The 22,522-nt window shown below is 44.8% G+C and overlaps 1 protein-coding gene across 2 annotated transcripts in view; it reads right to left on the reverse strand.

The window, feature by feature from the left end:
* Positions 1-22,522, reverse strand: part of SHB (SH2 domain containing adaptor protein B) — a 189,872-nt gene that overhangs the window by 77,977 nt on the left and 89,373 nt on the right. Inside the window, exon 3 of one of the 2 annotated variants that reach the window (XM_073549744.1) lies at positions 8,493-8,705. The exons of the other annotated variant lie outside the window; for it this stretch is intronic. Within the exon in view, the coding sequence (XP_073405845.1) occupies positions 8,493-8,705 (213 nt within the window). The remainder of the gene's footprint in view (positions 1-8,492; positions 8,706-22,522) is intronic. 2 annotated transcript variants of the gene reach the window in all.

Raw genomic sequence — 22,522 nt, forward strand, 5'->3', positions numbered from 1 at the left:
ACAGCCAGGACATCAGGCAAGCCTAAATGCCCCATCTGTGCCAGCAAACTGCCGAGCGCATGGAAGGTACGAGGCCTCCTCCGCTGTCCTCTCGCCGCTCGCCCTGTTTTCCTGCCTCTCATCAGCGCCTCCTCTGTTTCCAGAAGCCCCTATGCGAAGATTGCACACTCCGAGTCGTCAGAGGCGAGCAGGCAGCCTTTCTCACGGAGATGCGCGCAGTAGTCAGAGATGAAGTTCAAGCCTCGGTCTCCGGAATACTACCTACTCAGTCTTCCGGCCGGTCCCAGTCCAAAAGACCTAGATGGGAGTCCGACCTATCATCGGAAGAGGAGATACAGGGCACGGACTCGGAGGAAGAGGGCGAGATTACCTCGGAACCCCTAGAAACAGGGAAGAGGTACCTCTTCACATCAGAAAACACGGAAGAGCTGCTCAGGGCAGTAAGAAGTACGATGCAGATCGAGGAAACCCCGAAAGAACAATCCATCCAGGACACAATGTTCGGGGGACTTAGAGCCAGGATTCGTCAGGTCTTCCCAGTTAATGACCATATCCGGGCAATGATCCTGGAAGAATGGGAAGATGCGGAGAAAAGACTGATCGTGCCGCGAGACTTTAAGCTGCGACTTCCATTTAACCAGGAGGACATCAGCACTTGGGACGAGGTGCCTAAGATCGATTCACCGGTGGCCAAGGTGTCGAGAAAAACTTCGATTCCTTTTGAAGATTCTTCCAGTCTCAAGGAGCCCATGGACAAAAAGGCCGACGTGCTCTTAAAAAGAGCTTGGGAGGCCTCAGCGGCAGTGATAAAAGCAAATATTGCCGCTACATCGGTCGCTAGATCCATGCACCTATGGATCGACCACTTGGAACAACAGTTAAAGGATAAAACCCCCTAGGGGTGATATCCTTGAGAGTATTCCCCTGTTGAAAATCGCGACCGGTTTTCTGGCAGATGCTTCTGCAGAATCGGTACGGTTTGCGGCCAGAAATAATTCCCTACCCAACGCGGCCCGTCGAGCCATATGGATGAAAACCTGGTCGGGGGACTACCAATCTAAAAATAAGTTATGTTCCATACCCTTCTCAGGCGGGAAGGTATTTGGGCTAGCTTTGGATAAAATTCTAGAGAGTGCCTCCGACGACAAAAAAGGTTTTCCAGAGGAAAAACCAAAAAGGCAATTTCCCTTTCAGAGATCCCGCCCATACCAGAGGCAGGAATATAGCGGGAAAGGGAAATCTTCTCGCTGGGAGTACTCGAGGGGGGGGAAGAAGTAGAGCTCTCCCGTCTCGCTCCGGACAAAGTTCCAGGAGCAGAAGGCAATGACGCCATGCCGGTAGGGGGGCGCCTAAAACACTTTGCAGGGGCATGGCAGCGCATCTCCCAGAACCCATGGGTCCTCAGTACAATTGCCCAGGGCTATACCCTCGAGTTCACAAGATCCCCTCCAGCACGATTTGTGGTTACAAAACCCCGTTCCGAAGCCATGGTAGACCCTATATGGGCAGACATAAAACACCTGTTAAAAACGGAAGTAGTAATTCCTGTCCCAAAGGTAGAGAGAGGTCAGGGCCACTATTCTACACTCTTCACAATAAAAAAAACCATCGGGAGAAAGCCGAACTATCATAAATTTAAAGCCATTGAATCAATGGGTTCGTTACAAAAGGTTCCGAATAAAATCCCTGAAAACCGCCATCCCGCTAATAGACCAGAACGCGTCCATGTGCACTATAGATTTAAAGAACGCATATTATCACGTTCCCATCCATCCTCAATCTCAGAGGTTCCTGCGTTTCGCCCTAGAGAAAAGAGGCAAACACTACCACTTCCAGTTTCAGGCTCTTCCGTTCGGCTTGGCAGCAGCACCTCGTGTTTTCACAAAACTGGTGGCCGAAGTCGTGGCAGACTTAAGACAGAGACATAATCATCGTGCCTTATTTAGACGACTTCTTGGGAATATCCCGGTCAGCGTCCGAATTAAAAGAACAACTCAGCTCAATAATTTTCAGCCTCGAGAGCCTAGGTTGGATCCTAAACAGAGAAAAATCGGATCTGTGGCCCAGCACCCAGAAAAAATTCCTAGGGGTAATGCTAGACTCCAGAAAAAGGGTCTCGTTCTTGCCGGAGGTGAAGAAGAAGCCCATCATGGACAAGGTGCGGCAGTTCGGCCAACACCAGATTTCGATAAGGACCGCGATGGAAGTCCTGGGCACCCTAACCGCATGCATACCCTGTGTCATGTGAAGCCAGGTTCACACAAGAATCCTACAAAAGGAGATCCTTACGAAATGGGACAGACGGCAGTCCTCGCTGGACAAGAAGTTCCGACCGTCTCCGGTGCGGAGATCATCTCTGAAATGGTGGATCAGCAACAGAAACATCAGCCGGGGAGTTCCTTGGATCCTGTCTCCATGCGTGACCATCACTACAGATGCCAGCAGGGAAGGATGGGGAGCCCACCTAGAAGGAAGATTCTTACAAGGGACGTGGCCCAGGAATATCAGCTTACAGTCCTCAAACTACCGAGAGCTGCGAGCAGTCTGGGAGACTCTGAAGAGAAGCGGTTCAAGACTACAGAACCAACATATAAAGATGATGTCGGACAACGTGACCACAGTAGCCTTCCTACACCACCAGGGGGGCCCAAGGCACGGGAAACTTCAGAAGCTAGCAGCTCGCATCCTCACCTGGGCAGAAAACAATTCTCGCTCCCTATCAGCAGTGCACCTGGAGGGCTCCCAAAACAGGATAGCCGACTATCTAAGCAGACAAGAAGTCCGAACCACCGAATGGGAGCTAAAAGAGGAGATCTTCAAGGATCTTTGCCATCGCTGGGGGACACCCCAGCTGGACCTCTTCGCGACAAGGAAAAACGCCAAGCTGAAGAGGTTCTACTCCCTCAACCCGGCGGACCATCCAGAAGAAATCGACGCCCTGGACCAGAATTGGGGAAGGGGATTCCTATACGGGTTTCCGATTGCCATAATACCGAGGGTCCTCAGGAAGATCCAGGAGGAAGGAGCTCGGGTGATGCTGATCGTGCCTTTTTGGCCCAGGCGGAGTTGGTTTTCCCTCCTCAGAAAGATGGCTCAGAGGGGGCCACTCCACCTACCAACAATACCAGACTTGCTCTACCAGGGTCCAGTGTTACACCCAGACCCAGGAAGCCTGCAACTGGCAGCATGGATCCTGAGAGGGACATCCTAAAGTCCAATGGCCTCTCGGACCAGGTGATCTCCACATTGCAGGCCAGCCGAAAACCGGTGACAAGAGCGATATATTGTAAAATCTGGAAGAGATTCTGTACAGAAAGTGGTAGTGCCCCTCTAGACCTATCTCGGCCTGATATCCCTCGGATCCTGGACTTCCTACAAGCCGGATTCGATAAGGGCCTGACCCCGAGCACACTCAAAGTCCAGATAGCAGCCTTGAGTACCTTCTTTAATTTCTCCCTATCCTCCCATCCTTGGATAGCGCGATTTACCAAAGCCACCCAGCGGCTAAGACCCACATTGAGGAAAACTGTCCCCCCATGGGACCTAAATCTGGTACTCAACACGCTGTGTAGGCCCCCTTATGAGCCAATTTCAGAAATAGACATTTCAAAGCTCACACAAAAAACTGCTTTTTTGGTAGCTATCACCTCAGCTAAACGTTTAGGTGAGATCCAGGCCCTCTCAATCCAGAATCCCTACATTCAGATCTTCGAGGACCACATAACGCTCAAACTAGATCCAAGATTTCTCCCTAAGGTATTATCGCCGCAGAATCTAAACCAAGAAATAATCCTGCCCTCGTTTTGTCCAGCCCCAAAGAATGTTAAAGAAAAATTGTTTCATTCTTTGGATGTTAGACGCATGGTCGCCCGTTACCTGGAAGTCACCCGGGACTGGCGACAGGACACAAAACTATTTGTCCAGTACGCCGGCAAAAATAAAGGTAGAAGTGCGGCTACACAGACTCTAGCGAGGTGGATAACAACAATAATCTCCTCGGCGTACGAGGCAGAGGGCTTGCCGGTACCTGAAGGGCTTAGGGCTCATTCCACCAGAGTGATAGCGACTTCATGGGCAGAGAGGGCGGGTGCCTCAGTAGAACAGATATGCAGGGCCGCCACCTGGTCTACACCAATTACTTTCTGTAGACACTATAAGTTGGACATTCTATCAGCTAGCCAGGCGACCTTCGGTCGCAGAGTGCTACAAGCAGTAATCCCACCCTAAGCGAATTCCTACTTTGGTATTCCCCATGGTGCTGTCAGGATAGGACGTCCTGGAAAACGGAGATTAGACCTACCGGTAATGTTATTTCCAGGAGTCCATCCTGACAGCACTGGTAGTTCCCTCCCTATGATTTGTATTGGTATCATTATGCTTGTACTAAATCTAAATAAAATTTAATTGCATCATACTGGTGTGGTACTTGGAAAAATCACTGGAGTGTGGTGTGGGAGGGGACCTTTTAACCTCTCGTGCATTTCCTGTCCCTGGAAGGATGGAAGGACAACTCCATGGTGCTGTCAGGATGGACTCCTGGAAATAACATTACCGGTAGGTCTAATCTCCGTTTTTTATATATAAAACATAGCATTTCTTTTGGATATGGTTAAAAACAAAAAATGAATACAAAATACCATGGTGGACACCGGGTCTATGCCTTTCGGGCCACACAGGCTCTTAATCTTGCTTTTTTGTCAAGACTAAGCCTGTGAGGCTCGAAACCCGTAGACCCAGAGTCCACCATGTTATTTTGTATCATCTTCATTTTTCCTTTGTTTTTAGCCATTTTCAAAAAGAAATGTTATGTTTCATATAAAAAAAATATATCTTTTTGCGGTTGATGGATTCTTCTACTATTTCTTCCACCGTCCCGATATACCTGGCTACTGCCCTTATAAAAAAAGACCAACACCTGGCTGATTTCTCTGGTCTTCAATGTATCTAAAAAGGTAGCAACATTTGTGGGGCTGACAACTGGCTGTACAAATGCTAGTTCTAGTGGGTAAAAGAGAAAATATTTCAGAAACTTTGCTGTGTGGTAGTATATGGGTATTATGAGTGGTCATTACTCTAGCAAGAGTTACATTATGGGTAGCCTCCATCTACAACTCCTGAAAGGCAGTCAGCCAGGCACCCCAAGTATACCACTCATTAGGCAGGTTTTTACATAAAGCTGTTCTTAAAGGAAACCGGTCATGTGAAACAACAATTTAAACCTGCGGATATGGAGTTAATCTGCAGGGTAAGGCCTGTTTCACACATCCGGTTTTTTTTGCTCAGTCTAAATCCGCTAAAGTGGTGGAAAACGGAACCGCAGGCGGATTGAAAGAAACGGGAGGCACCGGACCGTTGATTTGACGGATTTGTGTAAGGTAGAATTTTAAAGGAACCGTGTCTGGAATAAGGAGAGAGAGAGAGAGAGAGAGAGAGACACAGAGAATTTTTTTTCAGCCGCCAGAACCGGGTTTAGGGTTAAATTTCTGGCAAAGGAAATTCTTCCGGGCATGCGCAGTGAAAAATGCGGATCCGGCCAGGCAAAAAAAAACGTTGAGAAAAAAAACTTTGTCCAGCTCCACGATGTAGTGAAAAATATTCTTTATTCTCTCAATAGAAATGAGGTTTAAAAGCCAGCATGAGTTACAAGGCATGCGATCGATCTACGCGTTTCCAGTGGCTAAGCACTCTTAATCATAATATCATGGTATCATGATAAAGAATATTTTTCACTACATCGTGGAGCTGGACAAAGTTTTTTCTCATTGCCTTGGATTGTGCGCTTTGACACAGCGGTCTCGTGCTCCGATGTTGGAATGCCATGTCTGGTGAGCTGGATTTGTATCCTGAAAAAAAAACGTTTCATGGTCCGTCCAGTCATGTCAGCGGACGCTAACATTTTGGCGGATCCGTAAAAATAAGGATCCAACGGATGACCATCCGTCAAGATCCGCCGATAATGCAAGTCAATGGGGAAAAAACGGATCCGCCAAGAAAAAAGGCGGATCCGTTTTTTTTTTTTTTTTGCAAAACGGCGGATTTTGACTGATGGTGACAAACGGATGTGTGAAAGAGGCCTAACAGCATTCTGAAGCTTCCCGGCCACCCACTAAATGCATGGCTACAAGAGGGAAATTTCATTTTTTCCAAAATATTTTTTTCTTTCTCATTTTGTTTTTTTTTCCCCCTCGGGATTGGTCTATGAAATGGCCACAGCGTGCATGTTGCACATATGCCAGCTGATAGTCCAGCTCAGGTTTTTGGTTTTGCTACATTAAAATGGTACAGGACTGACTTTGAGCAGAGCAATCAGTTTCCATCAGTCCCGCAGACAATGAATGGTGCGATGCATAATTAACCGACTATTTATTCACGCGCACAACTCATTTAACGGAATTTCTAACCTGCCTATTGCAGCTCCCATTAACGTGCGGAAAGAAAAGGCTTGCTACTATTGTCATAACTGTAGTTGATCAATATGAATGGTTTTGGATTCTGACTGTTCTTCATATAAGAGTATACAATACGCAAACTCACTGTGAGAGGAGTTTCTAGGAAATGATCATCAACTCACAAAAATAATGGGAATTGGACATTGCTTGCACTACAGTTATTAATGTTCTCAATATCTTTAGAATTTCTTAGGTTTTGTAAGCAAAAAACAAAACAAAAAAAGAATAAAAAGTGCGGAAACCAGCATGCGTGAACACACAATACACTCAGTCTGTATACAGTCTAGTTAACGCATATTCTGCCAGCGAGCTAATTGTTTTTGCTTAGGTAGACAATTTGCACCATTATGCAAAAATATGGGATTACCATGCTTGTCCCTTGTGTCTCCTCTGCTTGTTCCAGTGTAAGAATTAGTATATCATCAGATATTTGTGCTTGTTCACATAAAATCCAGACTGCAGCAAATGGAGCAGGAAATAATCAATTGATTGTGTGCGTGTTGTCAAAGAAAGGGGGAGGCATCTGTTTCAGAAATCACCTAATCATGCAGATGATGGGGTGGCAAGTGGCATGTCTTCCCCCAGAAGCAGGCATGATTAGAGAAGCAGATGCTGAGCTAGCTGAAGTGAGAGGGCCCCCGGTGACTAGATCCAGGGTGGTCTGGTAGACTAATATCATTCTTGGATGATTGGGAAGTGAAGTCTGTGTGACATTCACAACCAGGCGGGGCAAAATCAGACGCCGAAAGACTTCTGGCCTTCATCAAAGAATGATTATATTTTCAGCAACTTGGGAACTTTGAACTTCCCTCAAAAGAACTTGGGAACTTTGAACTTCCCTCAAAAGCCACAACATAGGATTACGCAGATTATAACTAACACTCACAAAATACATACTAACTGCTAATTACCAACACTGCAGACAACATCCATGTGAAGAATTGGAGTGCTAGTCGATTCATTGAGAATGTCCTAAGGCGATCTTCAAAATCTGATTAGAATACGACGTTGTGAGGAGCAGGACACACACTTTTCCCAGTATGGAGCACCGGTACGTGGATCTTATTGTTGTGTTTATTAGAGATTTGCTTGCTCGTCAGTTTAAGTGCACCTGAAAGTGTTCAGCTTCAGAAAGCACTGTTTCCATTCAGTGACAGTAAGCAGAGGAAGACATGCTGGCTGGATCGCACGTGTACATGTATACATAAGGCCTACATTAGCATTTCTGTCCTGCATCTAGTGGGGGCATATGCGTCTTAGTTACATTTGCAGGGGGCATCCCTAATACACAACCCTGCAGGCAGGCTGGAGACTCGGCTTCAGGAACAGTCTTTTTTTGAGCTAAAGGTAAATGATTAATGGGGATGGTGTGAGGCCAACCCCAGGAGGAGAACAATAAGCCACATGGCTAGTGAGCTAGTTGGTGCAGTAACGCCGAGGGGTGAGGATCTGTTGGTGAAGTCCTGGTGCCCTGTATGGATGGCCTATGGAGATTGGTTGCTGGCTGGAGCTGTGCTACCGATGTGATATCTATCGCCTGTATGTGATGAACCATCTTAAGGACTGTTGCCAGCTGGAGCGGGAGACGTGCTACGGTCATGGTATTGAGCAAGGACTGGCTACAGACTATACTGGAGGGAGAAACAAAAACTGTGGGCCCACCAAAAGTTGGGAGACAGTGGGTATCGCCGGTACAGTGGAACCATCAGCTCCAGGATGGGATCTGTTGGACTGGAGACATTGCATTGTGACAATCTACCAGGAGTTGCTGTAAGACCATGGATGTAAGGAATAAAAAAAAATTGCATTGTTACCCTGCCTAGGTGATTATTACAACCCACAGCCTCAGATCTTCACAGATATGTTCGAAATCTCTCACACTGATCCGTGATTTCCTTGGATCTGTGACTAGATCCATGAAACTATGGGTCAGCGTACTGTCCCATTGGGCAACACCTGAACTCTTTCACATGGACGCGTGAACCTACCCTTAGAGTAACACAATTCTCAGAGAGGATATATTAATAGAGAGGAATCAGTTACCTGCTAAAGCTGGCAATGCTTTATTCCACTCCCATGGCTGGTCGTACTCATCCGCAGGCCGGTCATCGTCTTGAGGCAGCTTGCTTTCTCGCATTCGCAAGCCAACAAGGCTTTCAGAATCCGACTCCACTCCATTACACTCTGGCTCATACGGTGTATCGTACAACTGAATGTTTTTCTGGGGCGGTTTTTGACTCTCTTGTTTTTGAATATCTATGCAAAGAAGAAAACAATTGCCTGTTAGTTCAGAATATGGTGTCTTGTGATCTTGGCACAATTGTGGAAAGCTTAGTAGCACTGTAATATACAATGTGTTGTGGAATATCTGACTACTCTTCTGTCACATTACTAAATATTAACCAATTGCTACTACAGTGGCTTGCAAAAGTATTCTTCCCCACCTCCCGCCATTTTTTGTGTTTTGCTACCTCAACCTTGAATTTCACTGTTTATTTTTGTGGGTTTGCATTAGTTCATGTAAAAGAACATACAGGTACCTACAACTGTAAACATTTGGTTTTCTTTTTTTTGTGAAGCAAGCAAGTAGGACAAAATAACTGGAATTGTTAGTGCGCATAACATTTGACGACCCCCCCTAAAGTCAGCACTTTGCAGAGCCTCCTTTTGTGGCAATTACAGCTGCAAATCACTTTAGGTAAGCATCCATGAGCTTTCTACATCTTGACACTGGGATTTTTGGCCATTCCTCAATGCATAACTGCTCCGGCTCCTTCAAGCTAGATGGATTCCTCTATTGAAAAGCAATCTTCAAGACTGACCACAGATTCTCAATTGAATTAAGGTTTGGGCTTTGATTAGGCCAATACAAAACTACATTTCCCCTTAGACCAATCGAATGTGGCATTAGCAGTATGTTTAGGGTCATTGTCTTGTTGAAAGGTGAATCTTCGTCCCAATCTCAAATCACTGAGACTGAAACAGGTTTTACGCAAGAATATCCCTGTATTTTGCACCATCTAGCTTTCCTTCGACACTGACCATTTTTCCTGCTCCAGCTTCTGAAAAACATCATCATCACAGTATGATGCTGCCACCACCATGTTTCACTGTGAGGATGGTGTTCTTAGGGTGATGAGCTGTGTTGGTTTGTCACCAGACATCACGTTTACATTAGTGGCCAAAAAGTTCAGTTTTGGTCTCATCTTATCACAGCACCTTCCCTCCATACATTTGGGAAATCTTCCACATCTCTTTAGGCAAACTCAAAACGAGCCTTACAATTTGTGCGTGCAAGTAAAGGCTTTTTTCTGCCCACTCTTCCAAAGGCTTATTGTAGTTGTATGAAAAATACTTCAGCCTTTGCTTGGGAACTATGAAGCTCCTTCAGGGCTACCTTTGGCCTCTGTTCTGCTTCTCTGATTAATGCCCTCTTTGCCTGGGCTGAGAGTTTTGGTGGGCGACCCTCTCGACAGGTTTATTGCAGCACCATCTTCTTTCCAATTGATGATAATGGATTTGATGGTGCTCTGGGTATCAGAGATTAGTTTTTTTTTTTTTTGTTTTTAATAACCCAACCCTTCTCAACAACTTTGTCCCTGACTTGTGTGGAGATCTCCTTGGTCTTCATGGTATTATTTGGTTAGTGATGCCTCTTGCTTAATGGTGTTGCAGCCTCTGTGGTCTTTCAGAAAAGGTAAAGTGTATAAACGGACAGACCATGTGACAGACCGCACACGGGTGGGCTTCCTCTCACTAAACATGTGACTTATCAAGGTAACTGAATGCACCAAAAATTTTTAGGGGCTTCATAGCAAAAGGGGTAAATACATCTGCCTATGCCAATTCTTAGTTAATTGAGCCCAGAAATTTAATTTATGCCTATATTTTTCTCATTTCACCAACTTACATTATTTAGTGCTGATGCATCACACAAACTGGATTATGAAAATATTTAAACAAAGCTTGTACTGTAACAAAATCGGTAAAAAGCCAAGGGGGTGGAGGACTGAATACTTTCACAAACCACTGTATAAAACTAGACAAACTTCCTATTTGGAGGCTGGGAGATTATCCACGAGGAAGCTAATAGCAGGAATAGCAGAATAGGATTTTTCTATCATAGGAAGCAATACACTCTAACAATGGGGTATAAATGAATTCAGTTCATACCATTGAGAAGCAGCGCCCTGACCCACACAATGAAGAACTCATTGCACTACAGGAACTAATGGCAGAGGCACATCCAGCAATCTGCACTTTCTGCTGGTTTAGTAATGGCTCGGTCTCCACATTCTCTGGTTATATATAGAAAGGATGAGGAGAAAGGAGACTGGGTAACAGCAGTGAATAACAAGCGGCCTGAATGCACACTTTAGAACTCATTCATTGCTTGCATACAATGACGCTTGGCGTTATAGAACTCTGGAAAGTCGGGCTTCATCATCTGGAATACATACATTGACTTTTCAGTGACTATCATAATTAACGGGTTATTCCCATCCTTATAAATGGATAGCGCAGGATGAAGATGGGAATAACCTTTCATTGATAACTACAGAGCAGCAAGAAATCTTCTCACATTTATAATATTATTATGCAGAGTCTTGTGTGTATTTATCTGGTCATTGTTTAGCTTCTGATCTTGGGACAGAGGGAAAAAAAAAAAAAAAAACGCACGGCACATGGACCATGCGAGTCCTCTCAGATTAGGATAAAATCAGGCAAGGATCAGGAATTCTTTCCCGCAGGAGCAGGCTCAGGCAGCAGCAAGATCGGTGATGCCAGGTCAGATCGCCTCTGTAAGCTCTGATTGACATCGATCGCACCAATCAAAGCTGGCCCTGGTGATGACGTGGTTGCTAGGCTGCAGCCTATGATCGGTGCTCTTACAGCACTGTTCCTAGGATGGACATCCGTTTTTCAGGCAATCTGATTTGAACAGCCAATCACAGCGATCGTAGTTCTGGTGACATCCCCAGGAAAACGCCATGTGTCTAGTTCCAAGATGGAGGCGGCAGATGAATGCAATTACCGAAACAATGGTCACGGTGCTGCATTTTAGCCATGGCGTACCCGGTATTTCTCAGTTTGGTAAGTACCAACCAACCATGACGTACTGTGCATGTCTAAGATCTGAAAGGGTAAAAAGTTAAAATGGTATTCTAATCTGCAAGATCCTATCTCAGCATCTAGTAGATGTAATAATATTAGGAAATACCTCTAATTAGAAATGTAGTATAGTTCTTCTGATGAGCTATATCGCTTACCCCATGTGTAGAGCATTGCAGTAGCTTAGGTATCCATGGTTACAAACACTCAGTGGTCGTAACCATGGACACCTAAACTACTTCAAAGCTCTGCACATGGGGTAAGCAACAGAGCTTATCAGAAGAACTATACTACATTTATAACTGAAGGCTCTTGCTAATATTATTATTACACCTACTACATATTGGAAAAAGATCTTGGAGATGGGAATAACCCATTAAATAATTACCCCTGACTAGGCTACACTTCACTGTAAGAGTTTCCTAGAAACCCATTTTGTCAAACAGGTTTGTGACAAAGGCATTCGGCTATTTCCAAGGAAATAAAAACCTACATTCAGTGATGCCATACACAAGGTGGCCATCCAGCTTTGAGTGACATCACTGTTGGCTTGAACATTGAGGCCCCCCAATACCAGGGTGGATGCACATGTGAACATATATTTAGCATGTTTACGTCAATTTTAGGAATTGGATAGCAAATAAGCCTTAATACGACGGCAGAAAGGAGGCCGACAGTGTGTAAAGCACAGCAATTGACTAATAGCGGTCCTCCCCCGGTAAAGCTGGGAAGGCGGGGGACTTTGTAGCGGAACCCTCTCTCAGCTTTATGGACAAGACAATGAGAGTTTTTAAAAAGAGCTTAAATCACTTGATGTTGAAGGCTGTCTGTAAGGATTAGAAGTCCCTGCTCCTTTCATGGCAACAAGAAGAAAAATTGAAAAGCTTTACCAACACTATGCTCCACAGAAGACAATTGAAGGTTTTCTGGAGCATTTACAGAGTCAATGAAAGATTGCCGAGCGCCTGCAGCTTACAGTCAAGATGGGCCTGAGCGTGCCCCTGCTGTGTTCTCTAATGGATCTCGGCAGCCATTAACTGAAAAGTCTTAAATTAACACCTTGCCCGCTCAGAATGAATGGAAAGCACAGCCATGGAGTGCACATAGGCTTTAATCTTCCGGGACCCTGGCATTTATCTCATGTAATAGGCAGAGCAGGGCATTAAAATCCCACAGGCCATGTGCTTTAGCTTTACTTCTTTGTAAAGACACCATTTTCATCGTGTTCCCCTTGCCCCCTGCGCCGGCTTTATTTTCTTAACGGATTGTCTTCACTGACAGACGGGAGAGCTCAATAAAGCTTATACAAACTCCTGGCTGTGGGCCACGGCTATCCAGATAAGAACAATTAACTAAGCGGCCGCTCTAATTCTGGGCCCGGATCCTGTCACCAGGCCTCCACATCATCATGCCTGCTCACAGTTCAGAATTGAGAAGTAAAAGCCTCATTGTCAATGAATGACAGAATAATCTAGGAAGCAGCACTGTAGAATCGGAAAGCAGAAGAAAAAAATCACTACGTCTAAGGGTAACAGCGTCTGTCGGAGAGTACACGATCAGGCTACATTCACACATCCGTGTGTGACCATCTGCGGAAAGCAGACATTTTCTCTCAGGTCCCATCCTGGTTACTTTGGAGTTTTTTTTCTCATCGAAGTATACTGAACTTTTTTCCACTGATAATTGAAGGGTTATTCCCATCTCCAAGATTCTATGCCAATAAATTATTATTAAATGCTGGAGGCATTAGAAATGTAGTATGGTTCTTCTGATAAGCTATGCTGCTTACCCCATGTGCAGGGCATTGCAGTAGCTTAGGTATCCATGGCTACAACCAATGACAGTTAGGTATCCATGGTTACGACTACTTTCAACTAAGCTACCGCAATGCCCTGCACATTGAGTAAGCAACATAGCGAATTAGAAGAAGTAAACATTTCTAATTGGAGGTATTTGCAAATATAATTAGGGTAAGTGCACACGTAGCTTTTAGGATGTGCGGATTTTGATGAAAAATCCACAGGTAAATCCGCAGGACAAAAGTCCTTCGGTTTATCTGCGGATTAGCCTGCGGTTTTGCCCTGCAGTTTCACACCTCATAATGATAAGGTGTGAAACCGCAGGGAAATCCGCACAAAGAATTGACATGCTGCGGATTGTAGCCCGCAGCAAAACCGCGCGGAAAAATACGCAGCATGTGCACAGCGGTTTTTTTCCATAGGAAATAAAGGTACTGTACAACGCAGCAGAATTTGCTGCGGACCCGCAGAGCCAAAACCGCTGCGGATCCGCAGCAGAATCCGCAGCGTGTGCACATAGCCTTACACTGACTACATATTGGTATAGAATCTCGGAGATGGAAATATGGCTTTAATGTATCAGATAAAAATAGATGGAACACTGACGTACACAGTGTAGGCCTGATTGATCCTGCTTTAACACTAGTATTCTGGTGTAAAAAGCTTTGAAAAAGTCAGAACATTTTGGTGCAACTCAATAATACACTAAAATTTTACCAACTGGCATTCACAGACCATTGTCACCCAGCTCCGACAAAGTGTGTGTGTGATCATGGGCGGAAGGGATCGTGTCAACCGCTGCTTGTCAAAATTCCAGGACGAGCGAAGGTCTTCGCAATGCCACAAATCCTACTCCAGCAGGAGCTGAAGTAGGATTTGTGGCGAGTCGCATGCCACTCGTCTGACGCATTGCGCACTGGGGCCCAGGGTCCAACTCCGACCAATGGAAATCTTTGCATGAATTTTGTATGTTTCTCTGATTGGTACGGGAATTTAGTATCAGCCCCAATGGCAACAGCTACAGATGTGACTGAAGGCAATCTGTACATCGTTGCGGAGTAGGTTAAGTTATAATTCAGCTAATGCCAGAGTGAAACCAGAATACAAAATATTCAGAAGAGAGTCAGAAACCGGAAGAATTGCCCATTTATTGCACATGATGAGAGCTGGATGCACTTTATAACATGGCTCTGTATTGGGAAAAAGCTGGACTCACATCAATTCCTGATCACCCAAGTAAAAAAAGAAAAATCAGACATTGGAGCAAAAAAAAAAATAAAAAAAAAAAAAAACTGCGGGTTTGCCACAGTTTCACAATGTCAGAAAATTACAAAAAAAAAAAAAAAGCATAGCACGCCGAACTAGGCCAAAGTAAGCGGCACGTATGGGCAACATCTGGAACGAGTACATGTGGTTTCTTAATAATCTGTGCCTAGGGTAGTCAGGAAAAAGGAAAGCAATTTAGTGAAAACAAAAAATTAATAGAAAAAGTCATTAAAAAAAAAAAGGTTTAGTACTTTATTAGAATCATTAAAATATTTTATGCAGTGATGTCATGGCTATAAAGGCAGTAAGTTAGGGCCGCACAGAACTGTGACTTTCAATTTCCTGTCTCTGCGGCAGTTTAATAAAACGGCAACGCGGTGTCAAATAACCCGAAGTTTACGTTTCGTCAGCTCAATTCTCTTCGTGCAGATATTTACTAGAACTTCCCCGGCCCTTGAAATATTCTATGGATTTTGTAGTGTGCGAGAACTTATAAAACGGAGAAACTGGTCACATTAAGGACTTGTTCACACGCTGCGTTTGTGCCGCACGTTTTTCAACCAGAAAAGTGAAATATTTCAGACATCTCATGCCGCTTATTTTTCCTTGCAGCATTTTTTTTGTTTTTCCAGCATTTTTCACCCATCCAAGTAAATATGAAGAAAAAAAAACACGAGTAAAAAAGAGGTGCAAAAACCTCAAGAATTTTATGCTGTGGTTTTCCTACTAACACTTGAGTATTTGCAGAATTTATGTCTGCACCAAAGGCCAAAACAGATGTACCCTCTAAGGGTACGTTCACATGGGACTTAGCTTACATTACTAGTGTAATTTCCAACCAGAAACTCAAGACAGGTTTTTCTTAAACTCTGCCATACACTTTCCCCAACATAAGGAACCAGTCAATATCGGTGGGTACAGCCAGCATTAGTCTATGTGTCTGGGAGGCTTCCCGGATCGGATTTTTCCCACCTGTAATAGCAGTCTTTCAATAAAGTCAGTGCTCTCTACTAAGCTCCTGCCTGGACTCATCTAGTTAGGCCTCTTTCACACTTCAGTTTTTTACAATCAGTCACAATCCGCCAGGTTTTGAAAGAAACGGATCCTCAATTATCTTTTGAGGATCCGTTTTTTTTCTCCATTGACTTTCATTAATGGCAGATTGTGACGGATTGCTGTCCGTTGCATCCGTTTTTTTTTTTGAGGATCCGCCAAAAGTTGCTGTCCGTCACCATCCTCAAAGATTTCAAAACGGAGCTTGCAACGTTTTTCTTTCTGGGTGCCGGACACTCTCACTCACACACACTCTCACTCACACACACTCTCACTCACACACACTCTCACTCACACACACTCTCACTCACACACACTCTCACTCACACACACTCTCACTCACACACACTCTCACTCACACACACTCTCACTCACACACACTCTCACTCACACACACTCTCACTCACACACACTCTCACTCACACACTCTCACTCACACACTCTCACTCACACTCTCACTCACACACTCTCACTCACACACTCTCACTCACACACTCTCACTCACACACTCAATCTGTCACTCAATCTCACTCTCTCACTCAATCTCAATCACTCAATCTCAATCACTCAATCTCACTCAAAATCTCTCTCTCTCTCCCTCCCCTTTTCCAGGCTGCGATTCCTTTAAAATTCTTCATTTGTCGGATCCGTCAAAAAAAACCCGACAGGTGGCATCCGTTGTCATCAGTACTAAAGCGGATCCGCCATCCGTCCTTTTGGCGGATTTTGACTGATGCAAAAAACTGAAGTGTGAAAGAGGCCTTAGGATTCCTGTACACTAGATCAGGTTTATTTAGGATCTTACCATATCAACAATTTATTGGAGTAATCCCAAATAGCTGGCAGTTTCTAATATATACCGTAGATATGGCATCATGGCACACACCTCTATCGAAACTGTGGAACGTTTATCGTAAAGGACAAAAAAATGATAATTACAGTCAAACTGGCATCACTTGGTGCTCCTGACACAAAAGACTGGATTGAGCAGATGGCATCAAAAGGACAAACGTTGAAATCTTTACTCCGATTCCACAAGGAAAAAGGGTCCAGACTTCCTGGAGCCCCGAGCTTAGCTAGAATTGCTTAAGGTAAAATGAATAAGGGAGAGAAACAAAACAAAAAAACACTTGGGGCTCTCGATTAGGCGTCTGAGGTTTGAATCTCATTTCATTATGCGTCTTCTCATTTCCAAGCTCTTCCTGGATTTAAACCATCTAGGAAACTTTCAAGTGACTTATAGGGCAGCTGATATGCCTACTTGAGGGAAGCCCCACTACTCGTCGCATCACTCTACAGCACACGTACACACAGAACATTTCATTAGTGAAAGAAAAATAGGTAAATTAGTCATTTCATAACGCAAGTTGTGCAGCGGACAAATAAGAGTGCAGGCACTCATTACAGGTGGAAGAAAAGCGATTCCGGCAGCTAAATAGGAAAGGGTTCTTTACAGTTAGAGCAGTCAGACTGTGGAATGCTCTACCACAAGAGGTAGTGATGGCAGACACTATAACAGCTTTTAATAAAGGGCTGGATGATTTCCTCAATACACATAACATTGTAGGTTATGGTTAATCTACTGACAAAATGCACAATTGGTGGAGAAAGGTGGACTTGATGGACCTAAGCCTTTCTTCAACCCATATACCCATGTAAAGTGTTGGAATCCAGCGCTTCTTTCCAAAACAAAACTAACATGAAGTTTAACACTGTCTCACTGAAAAGTCAACCTGATCTGCAGGGAGCAGGTTGTGGAGCTGGAGGCACAAAACAGATTAATATATAGTTTGGGTGGGAAAAGATACAGCGCTTTGTTATTATTTGATCTAAAGGCTGCGCTTGTCCAGTGCTTAGGAGTCCGGTGGTGGTTTGACTGGACTACTAAGCTCACAACCAGCATAGAGGTACGGTGGTAAATCAAATAATGGTCCACCCTGAATCTTTAGCTTTTCAGTTAATCAGCTCAGCTCTTCCAGCTTCCTAGAACATCAAGAGGATGTGAGCGAGCACCAGCAGCCCTGACTTCGTCTTGATGTTCGATTTGTCCAAAGACAGAAACTGACGCCAATGCAGATTGGGCGCCAGGATCATGTGTCATAACAGCTGCACAAGGGCCCTGGGAACACAAGGATCGACACCACTGAAACGGCGCCGGAATGGGATAAGTATAAACTTGTTTTTATTTTAAATCAGGGCCAAGTGTAGGGTATGAGAAGGGGTTATCCAAGTATTGGACAACTTCTTTAATCCTCTGCACACTCTAGGGTCATCAGTCCCGTGACTGACAGCTTTCTATGTAAAAGTGTGTATACAGGGGTAGCCACTGGACCAAAAATCAGAGAATGAACTGAGGTATAAATTATTAAAATAAATTATACTGAATCTTGCCTCACAAAACTATATCAATCTGCTCAGTGGTTGGCACTGAAGTCGTGCAGCACTGGGGTCCTGTGTTCAAATCCTATCAAGAAGTTTGTACGAGTTTCCACAGAGCAGTCCTGTTTCTTCCTACACCCCAAAGAGCAACCGATAGGTAATTTAGATTGAGAGCCCCAATAGGGACAGTGATATCTGTAAAGTGCTGTGAAATAAATGGCGCTATATAAACAAAGGATCTCAACTGAAGACTTTGCCTCATTCTTCAAGCAGAAGATTGAGAATAATCAGGAAAAGCTTCAAGCCTACAATCTCTGCAGCCCCTCCTCATAACCTCATCATCCTCTGGGTCTAGCTATCGCCCTATATCACTTCTCCCGTATGCCTCAAAACTAATGACACAACACATCCATCTTGAACGGTCGTCCCATCTCTCCTGCTCCCTCTTTGACCACTTACAATCTGGCTTCCAAACGCATTAGTCCACTGAAACCGCCCTGACTAAAGTCACCAATGACCTAATAACTGTAAAATCCAAACAACACTACTGTGGCCTCCTCCTCCAACACAGTGGACCATTCCCTCTTACTACAGATTCTCTCTTGGCATCACAGACTTGGCCCCATTTTGGATCTCTGCATACATAACAGACCGGACATTCAGCGTCTCCCACTCACACACCACTTCTTCATCTCACCCCCTTATCTGTTGGTGTCCTCAAATGTTCAGTTCTAGGACCCCTGCTCTTCTTCATCTACATTCAGCCTGAGACAGCTCATACAGTCCCACGGCTTTCAGTATCATCTCTATGCGGATGACAAACAGATCAAACTCCCTGGACCAGAAATCACCTCCTTACTAAACAAAATCCCACAGTGTCTGGCCATTATTTCATCTTTCTTCTCTACTAGATTTCCAAAATAGAACATGGATAAAACAGGATTCATCATTTTTCCTCCATCTCAGTCAACACCCCCAACAGACCTATAAATCACATGCAATGGCAGCTCACTCTCCCTAGTCCCGCAAGCTAGCTGCCTCGGGGTAACCCATGACTCAGATCTCTCCTTCAAATCACATACCCAAGCCCTTTCCACTTCCTACTGATTCAAACTCAAGAATATTTCCTGGATCCGCACATTCCTTAACCAAGAAAATGCAAAACACTAGTGCATGACCTCAGCATCTCCCACCTAGACTACTACAACCTCACGCTTTGTGGCTTGCACTCTAACACTCTTGCACTTCTTCATTCTATCCTAAACTCTGCTGCCCAACTAATCCACCTGTCATGCCATTATTCCCTGGCCTCTCCTCTGTCAATCTCTTCACTGGCTCCCCATTGCCCAGAGACTCCAGTTCAAAACCCTAACCAAGACATACAAAGCCATCCGCAACCTGTCTCTTCCTTACATCTGTGACCTCGTCTCCCGGTATTTACCTACACGCAACCTCCGATCTTCACAAGATGTTTTTTTCTACTTCCATCTTATCTTCTATTCCCACAATTGCACACAGGATTTTTCCTGTCCATCTTCCCTACTCTGGAACTCTCTACCCCAACATATAAGACTCTCACCTACCGTGGAATCCTTCAAAAGTAACCTACGGTATCCCTTGTTCCATCATATTACTGCACGACCAGCTCTATCCATACCCCTCCCTTGTACACCGAGCCCTCACAGGCAGGGTCCTCTTCTCCTATAGAAATCGGTGACTCGTTTTTTTTTTTTAAAGATTATTGTACTTGCTTTTTTTAATTATGTATACCCCGTTTCACATGTAAAGCACATAATAAATCAATCTGCTCAGCTTCACCTGCCCTTTCGACATACCACCTGCAGATTGGAATGCATTTCCATGTCAACAGGTTCCCTTTAAAACAACTCCATTTTTGATTCGTAAGTGGGAGCACTATATAGGTGACAATTAGGGAGGGTACACATTGCATACTTTAAATTTCCCTTCTAGGTCTGCAGTGCATTCAGATAGCCCCCCACAGATAATGGAAGTGATTTTGATAAAATTAGAGTTGCTAATGAAAAGTAAGGCTGGACTGGCGCTCTGTCTTGATGCATCGCATGGACACGTACTGTATCCATCACCAGAGCAGGTGTCAGTGTCATATCTATATACGTGTATATACGATTTAATGGTTGTACCAGTATCAGAGAGGAGGAGGAAGCTGAGAATATAAAGGATATCATAGACTTCTCCTTCACACTTACTGTACATCAACTGTCATTAGCTCAATTTCTAGCATCTAGGACTCTATGATAGAACATATCTGTGGGCAGAATCCAGCCTGGCATATTCGGACGTCTGGACTGAATAAAACTCTAGGTTGTGTTTTAATGCTGTTCTACTTGGACAAGGATATCAGACAGATGAGTCCCAGGCTGAAGAGCTTGCTGCAGCGCTGGCCAAAAAGCAGTGTTTTGCTGTAAGCACTTACAGTCTGAAGCCGGCAGATCATTAAACTTTTATTGGTTCCTGGAGCCTCTGCCCAAGGACAAATACTGCAGTTCACACGGGATGTTAGCCACACAGATGGATACAACAGTAGCCAAAAACGAGACTGTACGTGTAAATCATGCTGCGGGTGCATGAGGCAGGGATCCCAATTATGATGATCGAACCATCTGCCTCCAGTGAAGAAACATAGCAGCTGAAATGTATCTCTAAAATGAAGCAGACAGAAAGTGACGGCTACCAGCGGCATGCACGGTGCCTGAAGCATATGGGTGGAGGGAGATAAGGAGCTATCCATCACTGGTGCCCGGCCACAACAATGGGCAAGGCTGGAACTAAAACGACCACTGCATTGTCCTCCATATCATACATTTCTGCAGGAGCGGACTCTGACAGCTTGGGGCCCCTGTGCAAGAAATATGCCTGGGCCCCCTCCCTGCCTGGCAGGCCGTTTATGATGAGGACAAGGTGGCCATGGGACCCGCGGTGCCTCGGGCTCTGAGCAACAGGCCAGATTCCCCTCACTATCACCACCCTGCAAGCAGGGGTGTACATAGAGTTCACAGGGCACCAAAGCAAAAGTTCTATATGGGCCTCCTCAAACCTCTAAAATTTATATAATTGCCTTGTAATGTTGTCATTTCCTGTTCTGTCCAGATGTCACCGTATCCCAGAATTCCAAGCGGAGAAAGTTCATCGACCGCAATATTGGGACCCAAGTGATGGGTGTCTCATTATGGAAACTGCTGATGGTACCAACCTATTGCGCGGTACCACCAGCGGAACACCGTCGCACCAAACACACACTCTATACGCCGTACGCACCTCACACACAGTCACACTCAGTCACAAACAAACACACAGTAACACACAGAAACAGACACACAGTCACACACACAGTCACACACTGTCACAGATACTGAGTGAATCATTCGGCTGATACCGGCGGCAGAAGTGTGACGTGTCTACAGGCAGAGGAAGCCGGTCACATTAAAGGGGTTTTCCCACGAACGAAAGTTCATTTTAAAAATTGTCTGTGTGTGACCGTGTACGGAGTATACCACATCTCCTTGGCAGGGGAGGAAGCAAAAGACAATACTGACATTACAGCACGGGATCACAGAGGATTCATTTTGTGAGGTAAAATTTTTCACTGTTTTTAAACAATATTTTACCTCACAAAACGTATCCTCTGCGATCTCCTGCTATAATGTCAGGATTGTCTTTTGCTTCCTCCCCTGCCCAGGAGCTGTGGTATGTTCTGTACATGGTCAGACAATTTTTAAAATGAACTTACGTTCGTGGGAAAACCCCTTTAAACAAAAATTCCTCCTGACATGCTGTGCACTGACTGTTTAGTGATGGGGGTACACAAGTCAAACAAGAGATGAAATGAGAGGAGCAGACAGCAGATGGGGAGAGAGAAAGCGCACAGGGGTGAGAGACAGAGCACAGAGGAGAGACAGCTCAAACAGGACAGCACATGAGGGGAGAACAGCACAGGAAGGAGAGAGACAGCAGACAAGGGGGATAGCACAAAGGGTAGACAGGTCAAAGAAGAGAGCACAGACGGGAAAAGTTGGCACACGGGGCAAGAGAAAGTGGATAGGTGGGTGAGCACATGGGGGGGGGGGGGAGATATTCACAACGCTGCAAAGCCTGACCCCATCGTGACATCACTGCCCTCCCAATGCGATAGCATCAGGCCTCCATCTAGTATATGTATATATATATTTTTTTTTTTTACGGTGATGGAGATATACATCTCCATTAGGATTCAGTTTTGCTGAGCCCAGCCTTGTATATATTATATTACATTACAAGTATGGTATCTATACCATCTGATATCTGATAAAGGGTTATGCCCCAAATAAATCAAGTTATCCCCAATCCCGATGATAAGAACAGGGCTCTGCAGCTCAGCCATGAATGGATTGGAGGGGCACATGCTTGACTTCTGCTCTATTCATTGTCTATGGAACTGATGGAAAT

The sequence above is a fragment of the Dendrobates tinctorius genome, unplaced genomic scaffold, assembly GCF_039654945.1.
Source record: "Dendrobates tinctorius isolate UK_male_01 unplaced genomic scaffold, ASM3965494v1 ptg000160l, whole genome shotgun sequence".
NCBI classification, from domain to species: domain Eukaryota; kingdom Metazoa; phylum Chordata; class Amphibia; order Anura; family Dendrobatidae; genus Dendrobates; species Dendrobates tinctorius.